Here is a 25,085-nt window from a genome sequence, read left to right on the forward strand (position 1 = left end):
TGGATGATAGAACGACGGTCTCGCTTTATGCAGGTCTGCGTTCAGTCCCCGACCGTCCAAGTGGTTGGGCACCATTCCTTCCTCCCGTCTCATCCCAAATCCTTATCCCAACCCCTTTCAAGTGCTATATAGGTGTAATGGCTTGGCGCTTTCCCCTGATAATTCCCTCCCCTCCACATCCAGTCCCCTTCCACCACCATCCACTCCCTCCAGTCTCCCACCCCCCATCCACTCCGCCTAAGATCGTGTCCTTGGGCCGTTCTGTCCCAAAATTTACATGGCACAAGCTGCTGTGGGTAATGAAGGTAGTTTTATTGTAGTCTTCAACACAGCTTTACTGGCCAAGAAATATAAATATAAAATATAATGACTCGGTGCGTTTGTTATTATAAAAGATAATTAGAGGATGGTTGGGTGGGGGGGCCGGGTGGGGGAATGTCTTTAATCTTGGCAACTTGGTCGTTAGGCTACGCACGACATGGAGTCTGTTAAGAGGCAGAGGTACAGCGACCTTGTACCAAATGTTAAGTCCAGGTAAAGCTTGTGCAAATTAAGTCCAGGCTAAGCTTATCTTCGCGTGGAAAGATGCCTTTGTTGCGCCTTAACGTTGTTTGTCTTCGCGGTTAAGGACCAGGGGCCAGATTCACGAAAGCACTTACGCAAGCACTTACGAACGTGTACATCTTTTCTCAATCTTTGGCGGCTTTGTTTCCAATTATTAAACATTTAATGAGCTCCGAAGCACCAGGAGGATGTTTATAACAATAACAACAGTTGAATGGGAAGTTTTCATGCTTGTAAACTGTTTAATTAATAAATGTAACCAAAGCCGTCAAAGATTGAGAAAAGATGTACACGTTCGTAAGTGCTTGCGTAAGTGCTTTCGTGAATCTGGCCCCAGGCTCGCTTATATGATGGAACAAGATATCATATAAAAAAAAGTCAAATGTTTATTCAGGTAAAGTACATACAAGGCGAGATACAAACATTGTATGTACTAGCTCTATCTATAAATTCATCAATGCCTAAAGCCACTATTACGCAAAGCGTTTCGGGCAATTCTCAACAATGGATTTAGATGAAGGTTATCTGATAGTATTAGCTATTTAAACTGGATTTCTTAATGTCATTTTTTCCTAAGTTCTGGCCCGTAACCCACGACGCAAAGACACCACACAATATTAAATCCCACGGAGGCACGAGATGCATGGTACTTTACGCTACGCCGAAGAAACAATATTACCATGCAGTATTAACCGATAGTAAACAGCATGCACGTTACGTAAGAGGAGGGGTCCCTTGATTGTTTCAAGCGTGGGTTGGACATGTATGAGTGGGATTGGGTGGTTATAAATAGGAGCTGCCTCGTATGGGCCAATAGGCCTTCTGCAGTTACCTTTTTTCTTATGTAATCTTGAAATGTTTGGGCCAAAAAGGTCACAAAGAATGCTCAGATTCCTGTCAATTTTCGGAAACAAATTAGCTGAATGAAGTATATTATTACCTGTGAGCATCATGCAGTGTGTGTCGGGTTTCCGCCAGGCAACTCTACGCAGGCTTCTGACCTTTCATACTGGCGATTCCGTGACCGACCATAATAGTAAAATCTATACGAAACAACCATGCAATTACAACTGTGGAGCCCCTCTTCCCTTGCCACAACCCAGTTACCAGGAACTAAAGATGCGAGATCCATCCACATTGGTACCATAACTGTGGGATAGTGGATAGTGGGAACAAAATGTTTGGAGGAGGGAGGTGGGGTTCTATTGGCACAGTGGTAACTAAAATATACGAAAGTACTTAAGGAAATTCCAGTGTCAATTCTCTTCCATGGTCTGACATTGTCATATATAATATTACACACACACACACACACACACACACACACACACACACACACACTAGATGATACTAGAGTGTAGACAAGGTTATTATTTGTACAACAAACGTCCCATGTGGCCATAGTTGTCGAGCGTGTAATGCAGTTTAAACCTTAATGCCCAAACTTTGGTACTGAGGCGATTAGGTGGATCACAACAAGTTTGAAAATAGTTTCACAGCAAAATTAAACTGTGCCATGTGAGCATAGGCGGAGTAATGAGAACAGGCTGCCGTAAAGTGGGATGAAGCGATTTTGTTTTACTCTATCCTACTTTAAATGTACCTGGTTGATGAGGTTCTGGGAGTTCTTCTATTCCCCAAGCCCGCCCCGAGGCCAGGCTTGATTTGTGAGAGTTTGGTCCACTAGGCTGTTGCTTGGAGTGGCCCGCAGGCCCACATACCCACCACAGCCCGGTTGGTCCGACACTCCTTGGAGGAAACAATCTAGTTTCCTCTTGAAGATGTCCACGGTTGTTCCGGCAATATTTCTTATGCTCGCTGGGAGGGTGTTGAACAACCGCGGACCTCTGATGTTTATACAGTGTTCTCTAATTGTGCCTATGGCACCTCTGCTCTTCACTGGTTGTATTCTGCATTTTCTTCCATATCGTTCACTCCAGTACGTTGTTATTTTACTGTGTAGATTTGGTACTTGGCCCTCCAGTATGTGCCGAACAAGACAGAAAAGATAGACGCTAAAATCTAGGGAGCTCTAAAGGTATTAACGAATCAGGGAAATGTGGTCAAATTCCTGTGGATTCTCTCCCGGGTTGGAGTCTGTGGAAATGAAGAAGCAGATGTGCTTTTTTAATGTGCTGGCTGTCGAAGACGCTGAAGGAGACTAGATTGAATACTACCGAAGTCTCTTCTACAAGTTAAGAGGTATTATCAAGCAACGTCACCGTGACAAGATAATTGAGGAAAGGGGGATTAAAGATTAAATCGGTGAATCTGTACGCTGGTATAATGTGGGTGCAGCTGGGTGCAGCTTCAGTCATTATGGACAAAGGGGAGGTGGTCGCGGGAGAGACTCTGTAATAGCGAGAATTCGTTTTGAATACAAATATCCATGGATATTCGGGCTGGAAACAACAGCTGAGCAGTGGCGTTGCAGAATCTGTGGTGAGAGTGACAGACACCACTTAGATGGGCACAATCTCTCAGATAGTGGTCCAAGAAACATTAGAAATGTGTACAATAATGAACCCCACTTTGAGTTAGGAAAACACCATTTGTCAAATAGTGATACAGTTCTTAAAAGATTCCCCCCACTTTGCACACGGAAAATAACGTAACTTTAGGATTTTGTAATCCCTAAAGGTTTTTGGGTTTGATAATAACGTAATCTTGTTTGATACGCTGTTCACTTGAGACGGTTAAGCAAGTCCCAGCTGAGTCTAGGTACAAGTGACAGGATGAACAACCCAGCGGTCTTTCTTCCTATTGAGGGGCGTTGTACATGCTGCTATGCGGAATGTCCACTCACAGGATGAATATCTCTGCCCAATAAACTCGCCATTTGGGGCAAAAATTAAAATTAATTAAAAGGCGGTAAAAAGGTTGTGATAGTGTTGTGTCGATGATAATGACGGAGTGTATTTTATAACAGCGCAGTAGTCACGGTGTAACCTTGATTTTGACCTGTATGATTGAATGAAGATCATCCACCGTGAAACCAGGAAATTTAGGCTAGGCTACTTTATTTCTGGCTACTTAATTTTTATTGTAATTACCCGTTAATTTGCATAGCCTTTATCATTACGGTATTTTTCGACTAAGAGATGGCTGTTTATTAATCAGCCTGCTCGCAAGGTCTGGTTTCACCCAAAAAAAAAAAAATATATATATATATATATATATATATGTCGTACCTAGTAGCCAGAACTCACTTCTCAGCCTACTATGCAAGGCCCGATTTGCCTAATAAGCCAAGTTTTCATGAATTAATGTTTTTTCGTCTACCTAACCTACCTAACCTAACCTAACCTAGCTTTTTCTGGCTACCTAACCTAACCTTACCTATATATATAGGTTAGGTTAGGTTAGGTAGGGTTGGTTAGGTTCGGTCATATATCTACGTTAATTTTAACTCCAATAAAAAAAAATTGACCTCATACACAGTGAAAAGGGTAGCTTTATCATTTCATAAGAAAAAAATTATAGTAAATATATTAATTCAGGAAAACTTGGCTTATTAGGCAAATCGGGCCTTGAATAGTAGGCTGAGAAGTGAGTTCTGGCTACTAGGTACGACATATATATATATATATATATATATATATATATATATATATATATATATATATATATATATATATATATATATATATATATATATATATATATTATATATGTAGAGTAATTCAGGTGTTCCTCCCTACACAGGTGCATCAATGACCACCTGCTACATCTGTGCCACCATATTCTAGCTCTTGTATTGCCACATGGGCAAAAGTTATGATTCCGATATCAATATGAAGATCATATTAAGCCCTCACGAGACTCGGCCATAGACTGCAGAACATTGACTAACATTGTGCAGTAGTTTGTGCAGTCAACCCGCAGCCGTCTGCTTTGCCAAGCAGGGAGAAACACTTTGGAGTCAGTCGACTGTTGCTGAGAGCATCCTGTGTCACACTGGTGAGACGCAGTTGATGATGTGCTCGTCACTTCAAAGTACCGTGGGGTGGTAGGGGGGGGGGCGCGGAAAGCCTCACCCTTGGCTAAGACATCGAGAGGCCTGACAGGCTTTCTGTCCCCAATAATGGGGAATAAATATGAACGACAGTAATGGTTCCTTGCACCCTGAGGTAATGGTGCAAGGACGGGTTGTTTCAACAACCGCCAAAGCGAACCCTTTCAGCAACCGCCAAAGCGAACCCTTTCAGCAACCGCCAAAGCGAACCCTTTCAGCAACCGCCAAAGCGAACCCTTTCAGCAACCGCCAAAGCGAACCCTTTCAGCAACCGCCAAAGCGAACCCTTTCAGCAACCGCCAAAATGAACCCCTTCAATAATCGCCAATAAAAGCACCATGTTCTTTACAAATCAACAAATGTTTCACTTCAAAGCCATGACTAGCAGCAGCCCCCTACAGGATTGACCAGACCACACACTAGAAGGTGAAGGGACGACGTTTCGGTCCGTCCTGGACCATTCTAAAGTCGATTGTGAGCCACGCACAGCTTACCCGTTCTCCTAAAATAGCACACCGCATTTTGGCGTATACTTTACCTGAGGACAAAACCTGATGTACAAACAATGAGGGGATCGGCTCACGAAATTGACGTGATGTCCCATTTTTTGTTCGTGGGTCCTCGGGTTGGCTAGGTTCAGGCACCTTAGTACAACTCTTCAGTGACGTTGGGAACGCTCGAAAGGACTGGCAGAGTTATTATCCAGCTAGATTATAAAAACAAAAGGCGTAACTGCTCGTTGCATTACAAAACAAAGACATTCTTGTATATTTAAAAACAATGGTATTCGCTGTTGTAGCTTACTGCAGCATTAAATCACAACCTCATGCGTCAATGAGCAAAATATTGAAACAATGTGGTGGAATAAAACTTGCATACCAGGTTATGATCTTTTTGTTTACTAATATCTGATGAGGCAAGATAAAATCAATATTTGCAACAGCGTAGTTCAATATTATGGCCTTGTATAGCCCGTCTTCCTAAGGTTTCCCAACGTCAAGAAACTATTGTATTAAAGTGTAACCTACCAGAGAACCCAAAACAAAAAAAAGAGAACCGCTACCATTTTCTAGTGCGACGATTTTTGGTACTTGGGTAAATTTGCGTCAAAATGCTACGCTTTATTAGGTGGTGGAGGTTTTTAGATTCAGCTACTGGAATAAAATTGCCATGTAGCACGGGCTATGGTGAGCCCGTAGTGGAGGTTCTTTGGAGCCATTATCAGTATCAATAGCTGAAACTGGAGATCGTGAGGGACGGGGCCTGTGGGCACACCGATCCAATCCAATCCATAAGGGCTGGTCAGACCGGTGAATTGATGGGGTACACGCGTTGCTCACAGCTGAGTGCCACAGGAACTGTTTAGGGGGAAATGTCCGGGTGTTACAAGAGGATTGGTTTCCTAATCCTAGTTCCCCGATGTCTGTAGTCTGCTCTGTCTGCTCTTCGATGTCTGCTCGAATTTCCTTCTTAAATGTGTCAAAGTTCTGTTAGAAGGACGGGTTGCTTATATAGGGTTTAATGACCTTTCGGATTTACTGTGTACCTCTGTTCCTAGTGCAAATGAAAACAAATTTAAAAGTGATTTAAATCCCTCTGGGTGGGGGGAGGGGCTGGTAAGGTGTGGGACACAACCACTCCATCAATAGCCTACTGACTTTAGTGGAAAAGTGTTTGGTAATCGCGACCGAAAGCTCAAATGACTTAACACTGATATGACGCTCACCCCCAAACCCTTCACTACGCCCTTCAATAGATAACCCATGTTTACTCCCCCTAGCAATGTAATCTTGAACGGCAGAGGCAGTTCTGATTTTTTTTTTTTCATCATCAACGGTATTTTCGTAATCTACAAGTCAAAGAATCTTCTTAAATAAGCGCTCGTATTTCGAACGGATGATCAAGTTAAAGGCGCTCAAAGACGTAGAAGACACCTTAGCCCACAACGTTAAGGGTAAGTACGACAACTCGAAAGCTACGAGATTTAGAAATCTACGAGGTACAAAGAGCTACGAAGCCGAGCAAAAACAAGCTAGGCGAAGCTCTCGGCTGTCACTGATAGATAGCCATCAGAAGGCTCTTACAGTTCAGCCAATTTACCTTTGTCATAATATATGCATTTCCACGAATTAAAGGGAGGAACGCTGCGAAAACTGCCGTAGAGTGGGAATGATGCGAGGGAAGTTCTATTGGAATTCGGAATGGTGCTGGGACGGGTACGAGTGAGTAATGATGCAGGTACGGGTGAGTAATGATGCAGGGACGGGTGAGTAATGATGCAGGGACGGGTGAGTAATGATGCAGGGACGGGTGAGTAATGTGGGGTGAATGTTGTAGAACAGAGTAGTCATGAATGACACTAGAGAAGAGTTAGTGTTCTAAGTGGCTATTTGGGGAAACTTAATATATACACAATTGCAGTCATAAGGTTTTTTTTTCTACGTCCTATATTATGTACAACTCAATACAATGTCACAATCGTTACAAGAACAGTATTTCAAACTGGTTAATTAAAATTATTAATTGAATAAAATCGGACAAAAACAAAATTCATTAGACATCATGAATAGCAAATATGCGATATTGGTGAATTATAAGCAATATCTCGCCGATAAAATATAGTATTAAGTGATAATATATTTGTATATAGTATTTCTGATTACTAATCACAGTATCGAATGCGCAACTTGCAGACGTATCGGCCATCATCGGCACAACACACGCGGATTTTATTGTTAGTGTTTCTCAACACACTGCATCCTCGTCAGCACCTCTGTTCAACCAAGCATTGTTTTGTAAACATTATCAGTCGCGTGTTCGTAGCAGTGAAAAATAAAAGTTTTCAATTGTGTGTAATATTACACTGCAAAACTCAAGTCATCACCCGATGCAGATTACAGGAGTCTTAGGTAGCATATTAACTGGCAAACACGTTGCCCAACCATCTGCTCTACACTTGGGCAAGTTCCAAGACGGGAAAGACGACCAAACATGGAATAATGTAAAAAGAAAACCAGGGGAAGCAATGTTTCACCTTGAAGCCTAAACATTTATTCAACTGCTTAACACCTTAAGTGAAAAGTTGTACAGTACACTTTTGATGGGAGAGTACCTATGTAAGGGCGCCCGGTGACTTAAACATAATTTTTTAAATACACAGGTACTTACATTCTTGTAAGGCTACTAGCACGCATAGCATTTCAGGCAAGTCCCCTAATCTTAATTTTCCCTGGAATACGTTCCGCCAAATCGTTTAACAACCCAGGTACCCACTCACTGCTGGGTAAACAGAGGCGTTACAATTAAGGATTGGCGCCTAGTCAATCCTCCCCGGCCAGGATACAAACTCGGGCCAAATCGCTCGCGAAGCGCCGGGCGAGTATTTCACCATTCCGCCACGGGGACTATGGAAATTATAATTTCATAAGAGCTCATGATAGTAACAAAAACAATATTCTTCGAGAGTATATAACAAAAAAGTATCCCAGACAGGCTTGCAAACATTCCAACCAAGTAAGATGTGGTGTTACCAGTATGCCAAGAATGACAAAGCACAGGCGTGAATACTGGTAACATTCACGCCTGTGCTTTGTCATTCTTGGCACTTTACAATGTGTTGCCATGTAATTAACAGCATGAACGGCAAATTCAGTACATTAAAATCAACTATTTGTTTGTTGGCACGACGTCCGTCATCTACTAAGTTTGCCAGTTATTCGTTTTGGGTTTATCTGAATAAAATTAGTTATAAAGTAGTGAGGTGAGAGTGCGGTCTAAATTAAAAATGTACAATAAAGGGCTTGGGCGTAGTTTGCTAAGTGACCGAACTGGGCGTCACCTACCAATGTAAATAAATAATAATAAATAAATTTTTATTCAGGTAAGGTACATACATACAAGGTAAGATACAAAAGTTGATGGATTTATAGATAGAACTAGTACATACAATGCCTAAAGCCACTATTACGCAAAGCGTTTCGGGCAGACGATGTGACGTCTTTAGCCCATGTCCCATTGTTTTAATTAGTCACGAGGCATGAGAGCGTTCATTCTCGTTGATTTTGAAATGTGCCTGTATACTACACCTGTATCCGCAAAATTTAGGAACATACCTGCTCCATGTCGAGCTACTAAAGCAAGTGTTGTGCGCCCTGAATAGTGAGCATCTAGGCTTTCAAACCTTATTAAGGCTAAATCTATCATCTTTATTTTTTCTATTAGTGATAAAGCCATGCGTAATTGAAAGACAGCGAGTCGAGATAAGGCGCAAAGTGTTGATAATGCAGTGCAGGAGTGGTGCACTTCAACATCAGAGGGTACCTCATCGCAATCAATCTCTACATCTTCCATACCTGCAGAGAGTAGAGTTCTTTTACTCTCCGAGCCCGGCCTGGTGCCAGTCAACACCATCTAAATAACTATGCACCATCAACACTAATCTTCAAATTCATAAAGAGTATCTGAACTTCTCATACCAGTGAATACAAAGTACTGTTAAATTCCCCCCCCCCTAGATTATTAGGATGTAAACAAAGATTATTCATTCAGTATCAGTGCGTCCGAAAAGCATGTGGTCGGTTGGTCCACCATTCACCCTTCTACTTTAACAAAGTGCAGTGAAGCTTTAATGAGAATGGCACATGAATTCTGTCCAAAACAAACTCTCCATAAAATACCGGGAAAATAGATTTTATAATAGGTACTCTGCAATAGGGGTACTGGTCCATGCAAAGCAGGGCCAGCCAGCTTAACACCTGATTGTCTTTACATGTGCATCTGTATATCTTGTTTTCAAGTTATTTGCCTCAATGGCAACACACCCGTGACTTATTTTGCAGAGTTACACTCACAACAACATGTGGCTTCTTGATCATACGTGGTCAGGAAAAATACGTCTTAACACACACACAATTATACTCTTCTCCAAAAAAATATGGTTAATAAGTTATTTGGTAAATTGTATCAGTGTTGCAACAACAAACATAACACACTGACATTCCCAGCATATTGCTATCAGCTGATATCATTTCTCATCCAGACACTAGATAACGAATGCAAGCACACGGAAAAGCCAGAGTTCATACAAGCTCCAGTATTCACGAAAATTAACTAGTAAATTAATTGTCCATAGTGATTGGAAGAGTTGTACTAGTATTAAGTCACTTTTGGTTCAAGAGTTTGGTTGACATGTTAACCTATAATCGTATAAAAGTTTCAAAATTCTTCGGATTTACAATATTATAACTTAGCCCACATCCATCCTGTGAAAGTGTTAGTCACATGATGGGTTCGAAACTGTACCCTAGTGGACTTCATGCAATTAAATTTATTGTTAAAGGTACATTTATCATTCTTCCAACACTCGTCCAGTGTACGGCGGTAGACTACAGCAGGAAAACGTGAAAAAGTTAAACAAATCCACAAGGGCCGTGATGAGGGGGTTTGAACCTATTCACGGGATATTTCCTGATGCGCCTTAGTCAACTGTGCCACCACATGATCAAAAGAATTGCAACCTAGAGTGTGCTACTGCCCTCACTAGGATCCCAAAGCTTCTCCGAATCCCAAGAAGGCACAATGTTACAATTGTGCCTTAAGGAGTAGAATGCAACTAAACGTTATAAGAAATTACTTTCAATTAAAATGTGTATAATTTTATTGTTATCAGTATGATAAGTTGCTGTCTCGAGAGAAGAGCTACAGCTGTTTATATGCTCATCCCCCCCACGTCCAACCACTTGGCCTGGACAGTAGAGCGACGGTCTTGCTGCACGCAGGTCGGCGTTCAATCCCCGACAGTCCAAGTGGTTGAGCACCATTCCTTCCCGGCGTCCCATCCCTAATCTATATCCTGACCCCTTCTAAGTGCTATATAGTCGTAATGGCTTGGCGCTTTTCCCCTGATAATTACCTCCCTCCCTCCCCCTCCCTCCATAAACCTAGATATTGTTTATTATCCCAAACATTTAAAACGGTGGAGATCTCGCCACACCACAAAGGGTGTAGTAAAGCGAACGTATAAAAACTATAGACCGATAACACAAACATCACACAATAATGAGTCCAAGTGCCAATCACATAAGTCACTACGTCTACATAACCCCCGGATAAACATGGGTTTAGAGTGGGACGTTCCTATTTCTCACAATAGTTACACAACCTTCCCCATTATGACATGGGGAGTCTAGTTCAACCTTGACGAGCGGACGTCAGACACCTGCTCTGCCTGGGTGGACCACCGGAAACGCGTGACGCGACTTTACCCACTGGGCCTCTATACAGCCTTCGAGCATTCCTATTCAGCGGCAAGTCTAGAAGCCTGCCACACTAATCACTTTGGGACTACAGGGGGTAAAAAATATAGTTTTCCCATTTTCTGGTTGGTACTTTGGACAGATGTGATGTCAGGCGGGTCATGGTGGGGTTCTGGAGCAACTCGTTATCCTAAATAGTACATCGCATGTTGACGTATAAAAGTCCCCAAAGGCCAAAAGCTGATGTACTAAAAACGGTGGCGGCTCGCGAAATTAACGTGGTCTCGTTTTCTGTTCGTGAATCCTTATAAGGTATGGTTAGGTTCAGGCAATTTAGTAAAACAGTTTAGCGACCTTTTGAACGCTCGGGAGAACTGGCTGCACTGGTAGGCAAATGTTTGGTGGGGCAGGCGCCGGCCCCCACCACACAGAAAACAATGAGTAGTCAAAGTCGCAACAGAAACGTGATGGCCCCCTCCTAAACTCTTACCCAATTGGGCAAGGAACCTATCAGGAAAAAACGCCAAGCCGCTACATCTATATAGCCCTTGGAAGGGATCAGGATAAGGATTTGGGATGGGACGGGGAGAGGGAATGGTGCCCAACCACTTGGTCGGGGATTGAATGGTGATCTGCATGAAGCGAGCCCGTCGCTCTACCGCCTCGCCCAGGTGGTAGCCCGTCCTTTAAACAAAGGCCCAAAATTCATTCTTATACAAAAGCCAAATCCCCTGTTGATGAATGAAAAACGGTTTATACACGACTCACAACTGATGATGTCCGAACACTTCCGTAACAAGTTTTTCGCTGACGACTTTTGTTCGAACTACAAAGCTATAAATGCTCAGCCCGTCCTCCAAACAAAGACCCAAAAGTGATTCCATCCACCCGCCAAGCCCCGTTTATGAATGAAAAACGGTTTACACACGATTCAACTGATTTCGTTCGAGCACTTCCGGAACAAGTGTTTCACTGACGAATTTTGTTCGAACCCCAACGCTGTAAATGCTTCACCCACGTACTACAAATACAAATAATCGCCAACAAAACTTAAAACACCTAACCTAACCAGTACCTATATATGCATAATATGGTAATATAAAATATTCATTTATATTTGAGAAAAGTTCTGTTTTGAATGAAGAGGTTAAAATTGATGAATGCGTCTTTGGGGTCGACCACTGGATAGAATGAACTTTGTCTGAGGACGGGTTGCACGTTGCAAACACACTTATCTCAAGTCTAGTTGTCCACTAAGCAGGAGGCCTGGTTAGAGACAGAGACCTTGATGTCCGGAACAATAACAAGGGTGATAATTATAGATAGTAATTGATGGCCATTGTAATTTTGGGGGTGGAAAATCTGCATCATTGATACTAAATGCTGCTATGGCAGTGTCCACTCACAGGATGAGTAGTGCTGCCCAATAAACTCGCCCCTCGGGTCAAAACTTACACAAAAAAAAAAAGACCATATAGGCCTGTATCTGTAGCAGCTCAATTTCAATGCGCTTTACATACTAATAGCTTATTAAACATGCATTTTATGTAACAATTATTCAACCACTGTATCGTGTTTTATATTAAATAAAAATTATTTATCATTAATCTAGTTGCAGCAGGCAATGACAGTGTGTTAAGCCAGCTTGAAGCGGAGCTATATGTAGGCCTACACGAGGCCTACATAGTGAGTATGAAACTTGAGCGACAAGGTGGTGGTGGTGGTGGCATCGCTTTTTGCAGCCCGATAAGGAAGTGGCCGAGCCGTTTGGCACCACGTGCCTCCCAGCGGCGCATGCAATCATCTATAAGAATGGCAAGCACTCGCTCAAAACACCAACACGTTTCCCAAATCAGCACCCGTATATGTATGTATGTATGTATGTGTAATTATATATTATATAATAATTTATATATAATATTATATACAAAGTACAACGATGGGAAGGGGGAAACAAAACAAAAAAGATATATAACGAGTCACGGAGAAAGGGGAAAGAGAACGGAGCTAAAACACCATAATATGTACGTATGTTCCCGCCGTAAAGCAAGATTTCCCGGGAGAAACAGCTGATCGGGGAGGAGGGAAGGGGGTGGGGGGCCGCGCCGCTCCGGTACACCTAGACGGTGTTGCTGGCGGTGACCAGCCTCCACACGGCTTAACACGCCCCCCACCACCTCTCATAAGGTGACGCTCGTTCCCTGACCAACAGTCCGCGACCCGGAATTGCCGCGTGGGACTTTAAACGTGCAATAAATCCACTTAAAAACTGGCGTCACTCCTCGTCTCGCCCAGGCAAATCCCCGAGCCCTGAGCTCTCTGACGCGGGAACGCGTCGAGCGAGCCATTTTAAGGCGAGCACACGGGTCAACCAAGGCCCAGTGTGGCCTCTGGTGGTCATGTCACGGCAGCTTTGGGCCCAGGTGGGCTGTAAAATCTGAATGCCCCGCGATCAACTTACCTTGAGTGCCGTGTGCAACGCTGGGATCCAATATGGCGGAGTGTGTGGGGGCGTGCGCACTCCTCCTCCCCACCTCGCTCTTTATGACCGTCTCTTAGATAACACCCAGATACCTTATCGGCCCCCTTATCATTAATTGAGCTGCAGCTATATGAATTGCATCTTGGGTTTGAGTGTGATGGATGGTTAGAAGGCATTTTTAGGAGGTTATCGTGCTGCTGAATGGGATGGGATGGAGTTGAATGACAATAGAGGATCAGTGCGGGGAAGCAGGAAGGGGTTGAGGAGTCTGCGGGTGATAGGTGGGGGTGTGGATGCTGCTCCGCCGCCTCCGTTCTATCCACCCACTTTCACATTTCTCTCGCTTATAGTCACCTGGGAAGTGTAAACATGGACAGGAGACAGGGCATTATCAACACATTCCCGGGGGATTCTGAGGCTACAAATGCTATGGATTGCGATGGAATCCTTGATGATAAACTCCTAGATGATGTGACGCCTCGAATCTCTCTCATAGATGATGTGATGGTTGAGGATGTGAAACCCACATTCTGTACTCGCTGTCGGACAATTTCCACCAGCTTCCTGTCCAGCTCGTATGTGACAGGTGACAATATTAGTATTGGAAGTAGCGACCGGTGTCAACCAAGGGATGCGAATACGGTTTTTTTTGTGGGTGAGAGAGACCTTTCCCAGAATGACACTGATGATGTGCCTCTCCTCCATGTAAGTCTCCTGTGGGCTACAGTCTGCTTATTAAAAGGCATATTATTTTCTCATTTACTAGCTATAACGGTTAAGTTCACGGGCTGATAATATTCACTGCTCAGAGTATTGCTGGCAGATAGGTTCATCTTACAAGAAAGTAACTCTGAATTACCCCATTGTATCTATTTACTAAACGGAAAATAAGAGTAGGTAAATATTTACATACAACCAATGTTTGGAGCTATATGGCTTACTCGTATAGTATTTGAAAGAAACTTTAGATTTAGGCCTAACCTTTGTCTAGCTTAGCCTGGTCTAGCTTAATCTGGCCTACCCAATCCTGTACTAAATTGTCCAGAAAAATGCAGCCAATAAAAGTAACAAACTTCCTGGCAACTATTTCCTACTAAAGGAATAGAAGCGGCAGGTGAAAGGAAATGTTCCCAAACATTCCTGTACTACAATGAGAATCGAACTCTGTACCTTTTAGTTGTGAACCAACTGCACAACAAAATCCTCTGAACTGCATTGGGAATTTAGCAGCTGGCAATACTCTTAACTGCTCTGCTTATTATTTTTCAAGTTAAAATTTCATGTCCTTCATTGGTTTTCCAAACTTGATTTATAATCATGCTTATTTTTATATAGATTAATACACAGCTATTAAGACTTAATTATTACTATTTTCTTTTAAGTACAAAATATTTAAATTATTGAATGTATTCTATGTGAAATTTTAGCTAAATTTTTAATAATAATTAACCCCATGAAATAGTTCTTTAAATAAATCCAAAGTACTGTAAGTTTGCAACATGTGAAATAACATCTAGATTATAGTATAGTTATATAGGAGGCCTGGTCGACGACCGGGCCGCGGGGATGCTAAGCCCTGGAAACGCCTCAAGGTAACCTCAAGGTAGTGTGTGTAGTAATTAATGAATTGATGGGCTTAGTGAAATTTTGCAAATTGATAAATGGATTACTTTACAAAGTATTACTTTGTAATACTATACAAAGTAATGTAGTATTTTTCATATATTATGGAAAGGTAAATACAGCAGAAATGTGTAGGTTTAAATGTGAGGGATTAGTGTAATTGTAATCTTATCAGTAACCAGCATAAATTAAAGTAATCTTAAGCTGTATAAATCACCAACTGATAAAAATGCCTGTTTAAGTACAGTTTTTTCTAATAAATACAGTATTTAAATGTACATGTTCTATGCTGTGTATCTAATAAAAAGATTGTGTTTACTGGTACAGTATTTTAATTTCCATGTATATTGAAGTTTGTTTATACAGTACAGTATCTCATTGTATTTTTCTAATATGAATATCATAGGACTATCATAGATTTTTTATGCCTCGCTACCTCCCGGGAGCTTCCATTACGAGATGGTCTCGGCCCAAATTTCTAAAGGAGGCTTTATCACCCCACAAATCTTTGACTCTTCCAAGCTATTGACCCCACCCCCACCTTTTCCATTTTTTTTATTTTTATTTATTTTATTTATTCACGATTCCCTTCCGAGATGCTGGTCTTCCTTATTTTATTTTTGGGGCTCATGCACTTTTATTAGATTATGATAGGTATAGCAGAGTTGGCAACTGACTCACTGCTTTTATTTTTCTCAACTTTATGATGAAAAGATTTTCTGTAATTAAATAGGATCCTGGGACTCAATGGTAATGTTAAGACGGGTCACAGCCAAAAGATCCCGGGTTCAATTCCTGTAGTAGGGCAGAAGCATTCGAGTAACTTTTCCATTCACTTGATACCCTTGTTCACCTAGCATTTAGTAGATACCTGGGAGTTAGGCAATGTTATGGGTTGCATCCTAGGGAATATCAGTAGTTGAGCTTAGGGGGGGACCTTGATAACCCTAACAGGTTACTTTTATATAGATTCTGTCCTTGATTAAGGGAAACCAAATTTCGGTGAAATCCACGGTGAATCCAACTCCTTCATGTATAGACATCCCGAGTGTTAATTCCTGTTGTCTGGGGACAGGAAGCCTGTACAGTACTTAAACTTAATATCGAGGTCCCCCTAGGCTAACTACTGACCAATCCCAGGATGCCACCCCTCTACCATTGCCTAATTTTCAGATACTTAAAGTTTGAACCCAGGCTCCCTGAATGTGATGCAAGAATGTAAACTTCTTTACTATAGGACTCATAGATATGCACAAGTTCCATTGTGTTATACAGTACTTTTACAGTCATACTGGGATAGAGTTATTTCTTTCCAATTGTTTGTCCTCTTGCTTATTATTGACATAAGCAGAATTTCATTTTGCAATTATGTAAGTTTTGTTTTAGATTAGGTTTTTATCATGTCTTTAAAAGTGTTTTATAAATTAAATGAGCTTACTTTACTTACCATATTGGTAATGCAGAGTTGTTTTAATTTTTCTCACTAGTATTTCCTTATAATTATAGGATGGAAATGAAGTTGAAGGAGGACAAAGAAGTCTTCCATCAAGCAATAACTCTGACCACTGTCATGCTCCTCGACTTGGTTCCCGAGCATCCCGGCAAGCCATGAAGAAGCTCTTTGTGGCATGTGGCCTTACAACAATATTCATGGTAGGTTTATGAATAATTATGCGTGTATATCATAGCAGTTTACTAGCACTTAAATTATATTTGATATTCTGAGTACAAATTATAATGTGTAGGGAGCTCTTGATTTGCTGGGGTGTTATATTCCCATATACATCATACAAATTAATTATAAATGTATTTGGGGAAAAATATGGTTAAGATTTGGAGGCTTCAAAAAGTGTGTTTTCACTTTATTCTTTAGAAAACAACTATCAATTAATAATTAATGCTCTCCACTATCCAGCCACAAATTCAATATACAGCTGTATACATAATGAAAGTTCATAATGCTTGATATGTGCAGTAATGCATAAAACCCAAAAGTTAGAGTACATGTGTGTCATTGATGCTAGCTACTGACTTGATACCTGTTTCATAGGGTTCTGGGAGTTCTTCTACTCCCCAAACCCGGCCTGAGGCCAGGCCAGACCCGCTCTCTACCTAAACACACACACAGAAAGCCATGAATATTTTGCTTGTTTATGTATATAATCAACCCTCTCTCTACTATTTATTATAAATATGGTAAAGTAAAAGATAAAATAAATATTGTACATAGTTTTTAATGCCATGAGCAACAAATATGGTTACAAAGGAAAGTTGCATATGGGCATTTGTTGATATCTGCTATCTGATATTGATAGTGGATGCCAGCCAGATAATTCATGCCCTGTACAGGTATTGCACAATTATTTTGCTAATAAATATTGGTTCCAAAAAAATGTGTGAAAATTACGTTATCCACTCTTATCATTTACTGTAATTAGATATTTAATGCGCACAAGAGTTGCCATCGTAATAACTTTCCATTAATACTGTACTTTACAATTGTTGAGACATGTTGAGAATATAATAAATATTTGTAAGTAGAAAATAGAAGTGGCTCTAGGAATAGTAATATAAAAATCTGGATCCCCTGGAAAAGTTAGGTCAGAACATCAGGCATACCTGGAGAGGGTTCTGGGAGTTTTGCTACTGCCTGAGCCTGGCCTAAGGCCAGGCTTGATTTGTGATAACTTTGTCCAACAAGCTGTTGCTTGGAGCAGCCTGCAGGCCCATATATCCACTACAGCCTGGTTGGTCCATGAATATGGTGGTTGTACAATTGTTGTGTTTTGCCCTGGTGGGAATGAGTTTTGTAAAATATACAGGGACTGATATCATATGGGTTTTGTAGCACAGTAGCCTACATACTTGATTCATAATCAGGGATCCTGGATTCGATCCCCAGGCAGGACAGAAATGGTTGGGCATGTTTCATTTCACCTGATGCCTCTTGTTTGCCTAATAGTTGATCAGGATACCTGATCAACCAGGCTGTGACTCATACGTCAGGCTGCGAGCAGCCACGTCCAACAGCCTGGTTGATCAGTCCGGCAACCAGGAGGCCTGGTCGACGACCGGGCCGCGGGGACGCTAAGCCCCGGAAGCACCTCAAGGTAACCTCAAGGTAGCATCCTGGGGAAGGTCATTAGTTGACCCAGGGGGACCTCGATAAACACAAGTCCAAACTTCCCATTGCCGATAAATGTAATTATTCTCAGAAATAGAGCACAAAGCATTATTTGATAATTTGTATATACTGTACAGTATTTAGTTTCATTTTAATCACTAAAGACATTACAGGTGTCTCTTACTGACTGTCTTTCCATTCATCTGAGAAATTATATTTTTTGGGGCAAAGATAATGTGTTGGATGAAAAAATTTTATGGCAAAAGAGTTGTTCATAAACTCTTTATATAGTACATGTATTTTGTTTTTCCTGATAAATTTGAAAAGATTAAATGTATAAGGTTTTGCAGTACAGGTATTGCCATTAATATAGAGTACCCAGTACATTGTACTGTATTCTTAAATAGTTAGTTTACCACTGTAAACTTTTTTTTTATATACTGTATATATAAATTTAAAGGACCAAGTTTGAGAGTTGTTATACACCAACAGATTGCTGAAGCTGTAGGAGGGTACATGGCTAATAGTATTGCTATTATGTCTGATGCGGCTCACTTACTCAGTGACCTGACATCTTTCATTGTATCCTTGGTGGCAATATACCTTGCCATGCAACCTGCTTCAAAAAAGATGAACTTTGGATATCACAGGGCAGGTAAGTTTTTAAATAAATTTGCTCTACTGAGTGCAATTTGATATTTGGTACAGTATTTATATAAATGATTTTTTAAATTACAGTACAGTATTTGCAAACATTAGTTTTTACTTGTACATTTTGAATGCCATGAGTTATACCGGTATTGGCACAGTAGAACCATCATGCATCTGCTTGGTCTAAGGTACAGTACTTGGAAGCACTGTAAAACAAAGACTATCCATTCCAAGTTTTCAGAGGGCAAAGTGGTCCATTCACAAGCTAGGGTACAGTGCACTTCCAATTTGTTCAAGGAAGGGGGGGGGGGTTGTGTTCTTGGAGAGCCCATGTCAGACTGGATCTTGCAATATTTAGCTAAATATGAGTAGCAGAAATAGATTCAATAGCCTACATTAAATTTATATTTACTGTATGTAACCAGATTTAACTGGAAGGACCTCAATTGTCCTCATTTCCTTTGTGTCTTCTATATGCTTTCCCTTGGTGATGTGTAACTAATATACCAGGGTAGTATTTTAAACATTTTACCATCATATTTTTGGGACTTGCCCATATTTTTCTCTAAATTCATAAAATTAATACTTCTCACAGTAGCTAAATGACCAGGCTATTAATTCTGGAAGGGCTCAGGAATACAGCTTGTAGCTGGGGGACACAACTGTGTGGTAAAACTTTATTAAAGGTGGGAGGCGTGTTTAGTTTCCATTGACTAAACTTATCATTGGTAGAAAGTGAACTTGATTCATACATCAGCGACTTGATTACTAAGTATGCGAGTTCCATTAACTTGATGTGAACAAGGTTTGGTGTGGACAATATCTCCTCAATGTGAGAGATTTCTACATTCACAGACGAATTGTTCCAGAATAACTCTCCTTGCATTTATCTGCTTCTGGGAAAGATATTGGCTATCCTTGGTCCTAATTCTGCTTACTAATCTAGACCAATTGAACTCTGTTCATCTTCTCCCATTAATCTCATTGGAAGTGGCACCAATAATCTCCACATTCGCACATGAGCATCCCAGACCTCACTGGAGGTGTTAATCTCTGGCGTGACCAGCCATTAGCACCAGCCTAACCCAAGACCAGAAAAAACACCATTTCTCTTATATAATGCCTCAAAGACTCCACAGCAGTTCATTAATATCCTAATTAATTTGTGCTTCATGCTATGTAATCTTACATTGCATATTTAGGCTGGAGTGAGACGGGTATTTCCAGTGATATTTTACATTTTGGTTTTATCTTTGAATGTAGGGACAATATTTAGATACTTTTCACAACATGAGCTAAATAATTCTAGTGAATGGTGCTGTCCTAGAATTCACCACTTTGAAAAAAATACAAGATGAAATGTTTCCAGTGCAGAAAGGTCAGCTGTTATAACAACACAATGAGAATTTAATTTATTTACTCATTGTATCCCTACAAAATTTAATCCTTAAAGTGCTGTTATCATATGTTGATCCATGGCATAATGCAGTAATTATCAATGTTAATTGTCATTATTATGGTCTGGTTTTTATACCCATGATGATAATGTAGATATAATAGGTCAATATAGATGTAATGGACAGGTACGTAAAGCCGCGCTTTTGTGCCAGGTAAGTCCACTATGGGCTCACTATAGCCCGTGCTACTTGGAACTTTTTGTCCAGAGTAGCTGAATCTAAAATAACAGAGACATAGTGGAGGTTCTAAACCCATGTAAGAAAATCCTGCCATTATTTAAAGGTCTTACTAATGTAATGAGATTATTATATAATATAGGGGCCTACAATTATTGTCAGACCACAATTTGGGCTTTCCTACCAGTATAAATCCATCTCTGAACAAGCAGAATACTGAAGCAGCAAAGGAGTTGATTGCAATGTGCTTCCTGTGAGCTGTGCCAGGGTTAGGTTTACATATTGTTGAATATAGGTGTTCATATTACATTGTAGGCCTATATGCAGTATTGGTTACGGTGGAGGGGTGAATAAGTTACCTCACATAACAGAAAACTAAATTATTTTTTTATGCACCCAGTTAGTGGCACTTATGATGATAGGCGCAATTTAAGGATTACAAAATATACAAGCATGTTTTCTGCGTGTCTTGATCATAAAGACAAGAAACATTGTGTAATATTTTTATAAGAACTTGATTTGCTTTTACAAGCTCAACAGGGCAAGCCAATTTTGTTTTAATATTGCACAAAAATAAGCACTCATTTATCAACTTCGGTGTTTTAAATGTAGAGAAACAATAGTTCTTTCAAAACTTTTAGACCAATATTAATCTTAGTTTACCAAATACAGATTCTGTCTCATGGTAGTCACTTAGGACTAATGCTATCTCAACACACAAAAAATGGTCAAATTGCACCCTTTTATTCAGAAATGTAAAGTAATTTTTGATTTGACCTATAGATAAGCATGATTTAAAAGTTGAATAGCTGCTTTTCATGCCATTAAAGTGAAAAATATTACATATACAGTACATTTACATGGAATGGATTGTAAAGAATAAGAAATTATCCAAAATTATATCATCACTTATACCAGTGTGGTATATGTTTTGTAGAGGCATTTGGAGCATTAATTAATTTTTTTCTTTACAGAGGTGTTAGGTGCTGTAATCAGTGTGTTGATCATCTGGGTCATCACAGGCATTCTAGTTTATGCAGCCATTCAACGTGTCATCTCCATGGAATTTGAAGTTGAAGCGGATACTATGATCATTGTGTCGGCTCTAGGTGTTGTTATTAATATCATGTAAGTTGGTCGGTCAGCAAGAATCCTTACCCATTTGCCTTTTCAACCACCCACCCCTCGAACCCTCGACCACCCATCCCTCGACCACCCGCCCCCCGAACCCCTCAACCAAACACTCCCCCCAACCTCCACCCCCTTTCTGTGTGTGTCTTGTGTAGATATCTATAGAATGCCATTGCATAACTGCTTGAAACTTTCAAAATGTGTTTGGTGGGGGAAAAAAAAATCATTTACAAATGAAGAAGGGAGTTATAAGGTCATGGTTATAATACCATAAGCATGGCTGCTCATACAAACATGTTGCAAATACAAGACAATTTGAACATCAGGAGATATTAACCCCTGCATTGTGCACCTGTTTCATATGACAATGCCTTTTTGCACCCAAAACAAAATATGGCCCAGAAAATGCATCTAAAAATGATAACACTCGCTGGGTCGGCTAGTGGCCTCCCACATACCCCAAGGTTTTCCAAACGTTTCCTGTGAGCGTGCACCTGCACTAGAATGTTTATACTTTTTTCATTTTTTCACCTCAATTTTCGGGCTACATCATACATTTTGGTATCAAATTGTTCGCAATAGAATTTTCTGAGTGGATATATGCTTTTAAGGTCAAAAGGTCTAGGACGCCACCCACATCAAACCCGAAAATTGGCCAAGCGTTACCTGAGAGCGAGCACCCATCCGCACACCCACAACACCCACATTAAAATATTTGAACTCTTTTTTTTTCAGTTTCTCGCCTCAATTTTCGTGCAACGTGGTTCAATTTGGTATCAAATTGTTTGCAATAGAATGCTGTAAAGGCATAAATGCTTCACTGCTTTTATCATAGATTGGCTCTGTTCTTGATCACTATCCATCTTGAAGTCAATTTGCGGTGTTTATAAAGCCAGTAACAACAAATACCCAAGATAAAATAACCGGAATGGGGAACTTTTCGACTCCAGGAGAGGATGCGACTGTCATGAACGAGATCACAAGAACACTGAGCCTCTAGCATGGGTGGGTGCCTACACAGCGGGGTCAGGAAGCCACGTGGGGTATAAAGAGAATGGGCAGACATTGTCACACATTTTAAAACAAATCCCATAGTATTTGGACAATAAATGGAATTTTTACAAATTGTTTAATTAATGACGCTGTATGTGTCATCACTCGCTCTGAATTTTGGTTCCATGGCGGAATATTATTTTGTATTTTTTTAAATCTTGTGCTAGACCTAAAATCAACCCTGGTTGATAGGCACATTGAAGGGTTAAAAAAATACATTTACTAAAGGCTAGGAGGCAGGACATAGGAATATATCTCACTTTCTTTTTGTCACTAGTAGGCAAGTACCACTACCATCACACCACCACCACCTCCCTGTACTCCTTACACCACTTTTGCCATATTTTGATATATGACGACCTGGGGATACCTCTTGATTGGCTTTGATGAAGCAATCTTGTTGTCTAGTACTGATATTATTGGCTTCTTGATGTTTGTGGCAAATTATCGTAAGCTTTAACAATATCATAATGGGTTAAAGTTACACAGAATAATTTACAGCACGTCATGATTATGGATCTTTGTTCCATTAACTACCGAGGACAGCATTTGTATACTGCTGGAAAAGAATTGGAGAACTGCACTAAAGTCTAGAAGATATTCATAATATATTAGACTTTTCTTAGACCAGTATTTTTTCACAAACATTTTGGTTGTTGCAAATGATCTACTTATTACTTTTCAGCCTTGGCGTTGTCCTTCATGTTGGTGGAGGGGAACATGGCCACAGCCATGGAGGACGGAGTCACGGCCACAGTCACGGAGGACAAAATCATAGCTCCAGGTCCGGTGGAAATAGCACTCCCGCTGAGCAGAATGCACCATCCTCCACAAATGTTAATGTCAGAGCAGCCTTCATTCATGTATTGGGAGATTTAATACAAAGTGTTGGTGTTTTAATTGCTGCATATATTATTAGATTTTATGTAAGTATTGACTTAGTTTTTTTTTTTTTTTGTTTTTTTTTTTACTACCAACTTTTGAAGATATTGTACTACATTGAATTGTTTGACTTTCAGTATATTTATTGGTAATGATGCTAGTGGAGAGATTTACTAATTGCTCTAGCAAGTAAAAGAAAAGTAAAATTGTTTCTTCTAAGTAAAAGAAATTGTTTTTAGCAAGGGTAGTAGAAAATCAAATTTAAATTAAATTCAACTACAGTAATTAAAAGAAAGAAATGTATACTTTGGTGTTTTCACATTTTTACCTTTATTTTCTTACCGATATATGTAGTTCTGTACAATACTCCATCTACTTTCAAGACTGTGAATTGAATTCATCTAACCTACATATTTTTGCTACTTAGATCATTTCAGTCTTCTTCAGTCCCTACTGTTTTCATCAATTTTTCATGTGCAAAATTTGTTGTATTAGGTCTTGTGTCCTCGGGAAGGTTGTTGACATAGATCAGAAAGAGTACATGAAGAACTAAGCTGCTTGTGACCCTGTTTTCTGCTTCCCTTCACTTTGATATTTAATTTTGTATTACCCTGTCTCCAACCACTCGGGCTGGTCGGTAGAGTAATTTTCTTGATTCTTGTGGAGTCGGTATTCGACATCCAATGGTCTAAGGCAATGTACTGTATCTTTGCCCCATTCTCGTATCTCGGCACCTTGCCTTCATATCCCTTACAAGTGCTATGTAGTTACACTAACTTGGCAGTTATTTGCCTCCCCCATTTCTTGTTTGTAAACAAATTTATCCAGTTCAGTTAAATATTTATTCACAGTCTAGGAAGGAGCAATCCACCCAGCCCCCTTCTCTTATATCCTAGCTTGAAGACTTTCATATAATTGAACAGGTTTGTCAAGCACGACTTGCTTGCTTATGTACTGTACGTGTATGCCGCTTCCGTTATAAAATTTGTCCTGTCTAAATGTTCCCAACCATATCTTAGTTGTCGGGTATCTAATGCATTTTGTCACTCCTGGTATTTTAGTACTTGTACTTCATTATAAGGCAGAAGATTATTACGAGACCTGGATGGTGGTGGGTTCAAGTGTGTCTACCTCTAGATCATCCCACATGTTTACTCCATGTAGCCCAAATAAATACTTCCTTATTTCCCCGTGGCTCTTTTATTGCTATTTTCTGCCATTGTCCTATCATTGTGTTTCCTTTTATTTGATGGAGGCATTCCCTGTCCTCCTTGTATGTGCCTATCAGCATCTTGCACTGTATATTACAGAAATGTTTTTGTTTAAAGGTAGGCTTGGATAAGTAGGAAAATACAAGCATGCATCCTTACAAAATATTTTTTCTCCTACAGCCACAGTATAAAATAGCAGACCCTATCTGCACCTTCCTCTTCTCCATCCTGGTGATGATAACAACAATACCAATCCTGAAGGATCTGGGTACTGTTTTGATGGAAGGCATGCCACCAGGGATCGACTATGCACAAGTTTGTTCAAACCTAACGGCACTACCTGGTGTGAAGATGGTTCACTCGCTACATGTTTGGGCACTTACTCTGGATAAAAATGCATGCTCTGTGCATTTAGCAATCAGTAAGTATTCATTATAATTATTTAACAAGGTGTTCCTTTT

At 40.4% G+C, this 25,085-nt stretch overlaps 1 protein-coding gene across 6 annotated transcripts in view; it reads left to right on the forward strand.

Annotated features, from left to right (window-relative positions):
• Positions 1–25,085, forward strand: part of LOC123774796 (proton-coupled zinc antiporter SLC30A2) — a 106,091-nt gene that overhangs the window by 74,002 nt on the left and 7,004 nt on the right. For 5 of the 6 annotated variants that reach the window (XM_069310762.1, XM_045769410.2, XM_069310763.1 and 2 more), the window contains 5 exons: positions 16,445–16,591; positions 18,555–18,717; positions 21,322–21,475; positions 23,217–23,457; positions 24,805–25,045. In XM_069310762.1, the coding sequence (XP_069166863.1) occupies positions 16,445–16,591; positions 18,555–18,717; positions 21,322–21,475; positions 23,217–23,457; positions 24,805–25,045 (946 nt within the window). Of the gene's footprint in view, positions 1–13,634; positions 14,021–16,444; positions 16,592–18,554; positions 18,718–21,321; positions 21,476–23,216; positions 23,458–24,804; positions 25,046–25,085 lie in introns of those variants that run through there. The other variant, XM_045769408.2, reaches the window with a different exon arrangement.

This window comes from Procambarus clarkii, chromosome 68 (assembly GCF_040958095.1).
Source record: "Procambarus clarkii isolate CNS0578487 chromosome 68, FALCON_Pclarkii_2.0, whole genome shotgun sequence".
NCBI classification, from domain to species: Eukaryota; Metazoa; Arthropoda; class Malacostraca; order Decapoda; family Cambaridae; genus Procambarus; species Procambarus clarkii.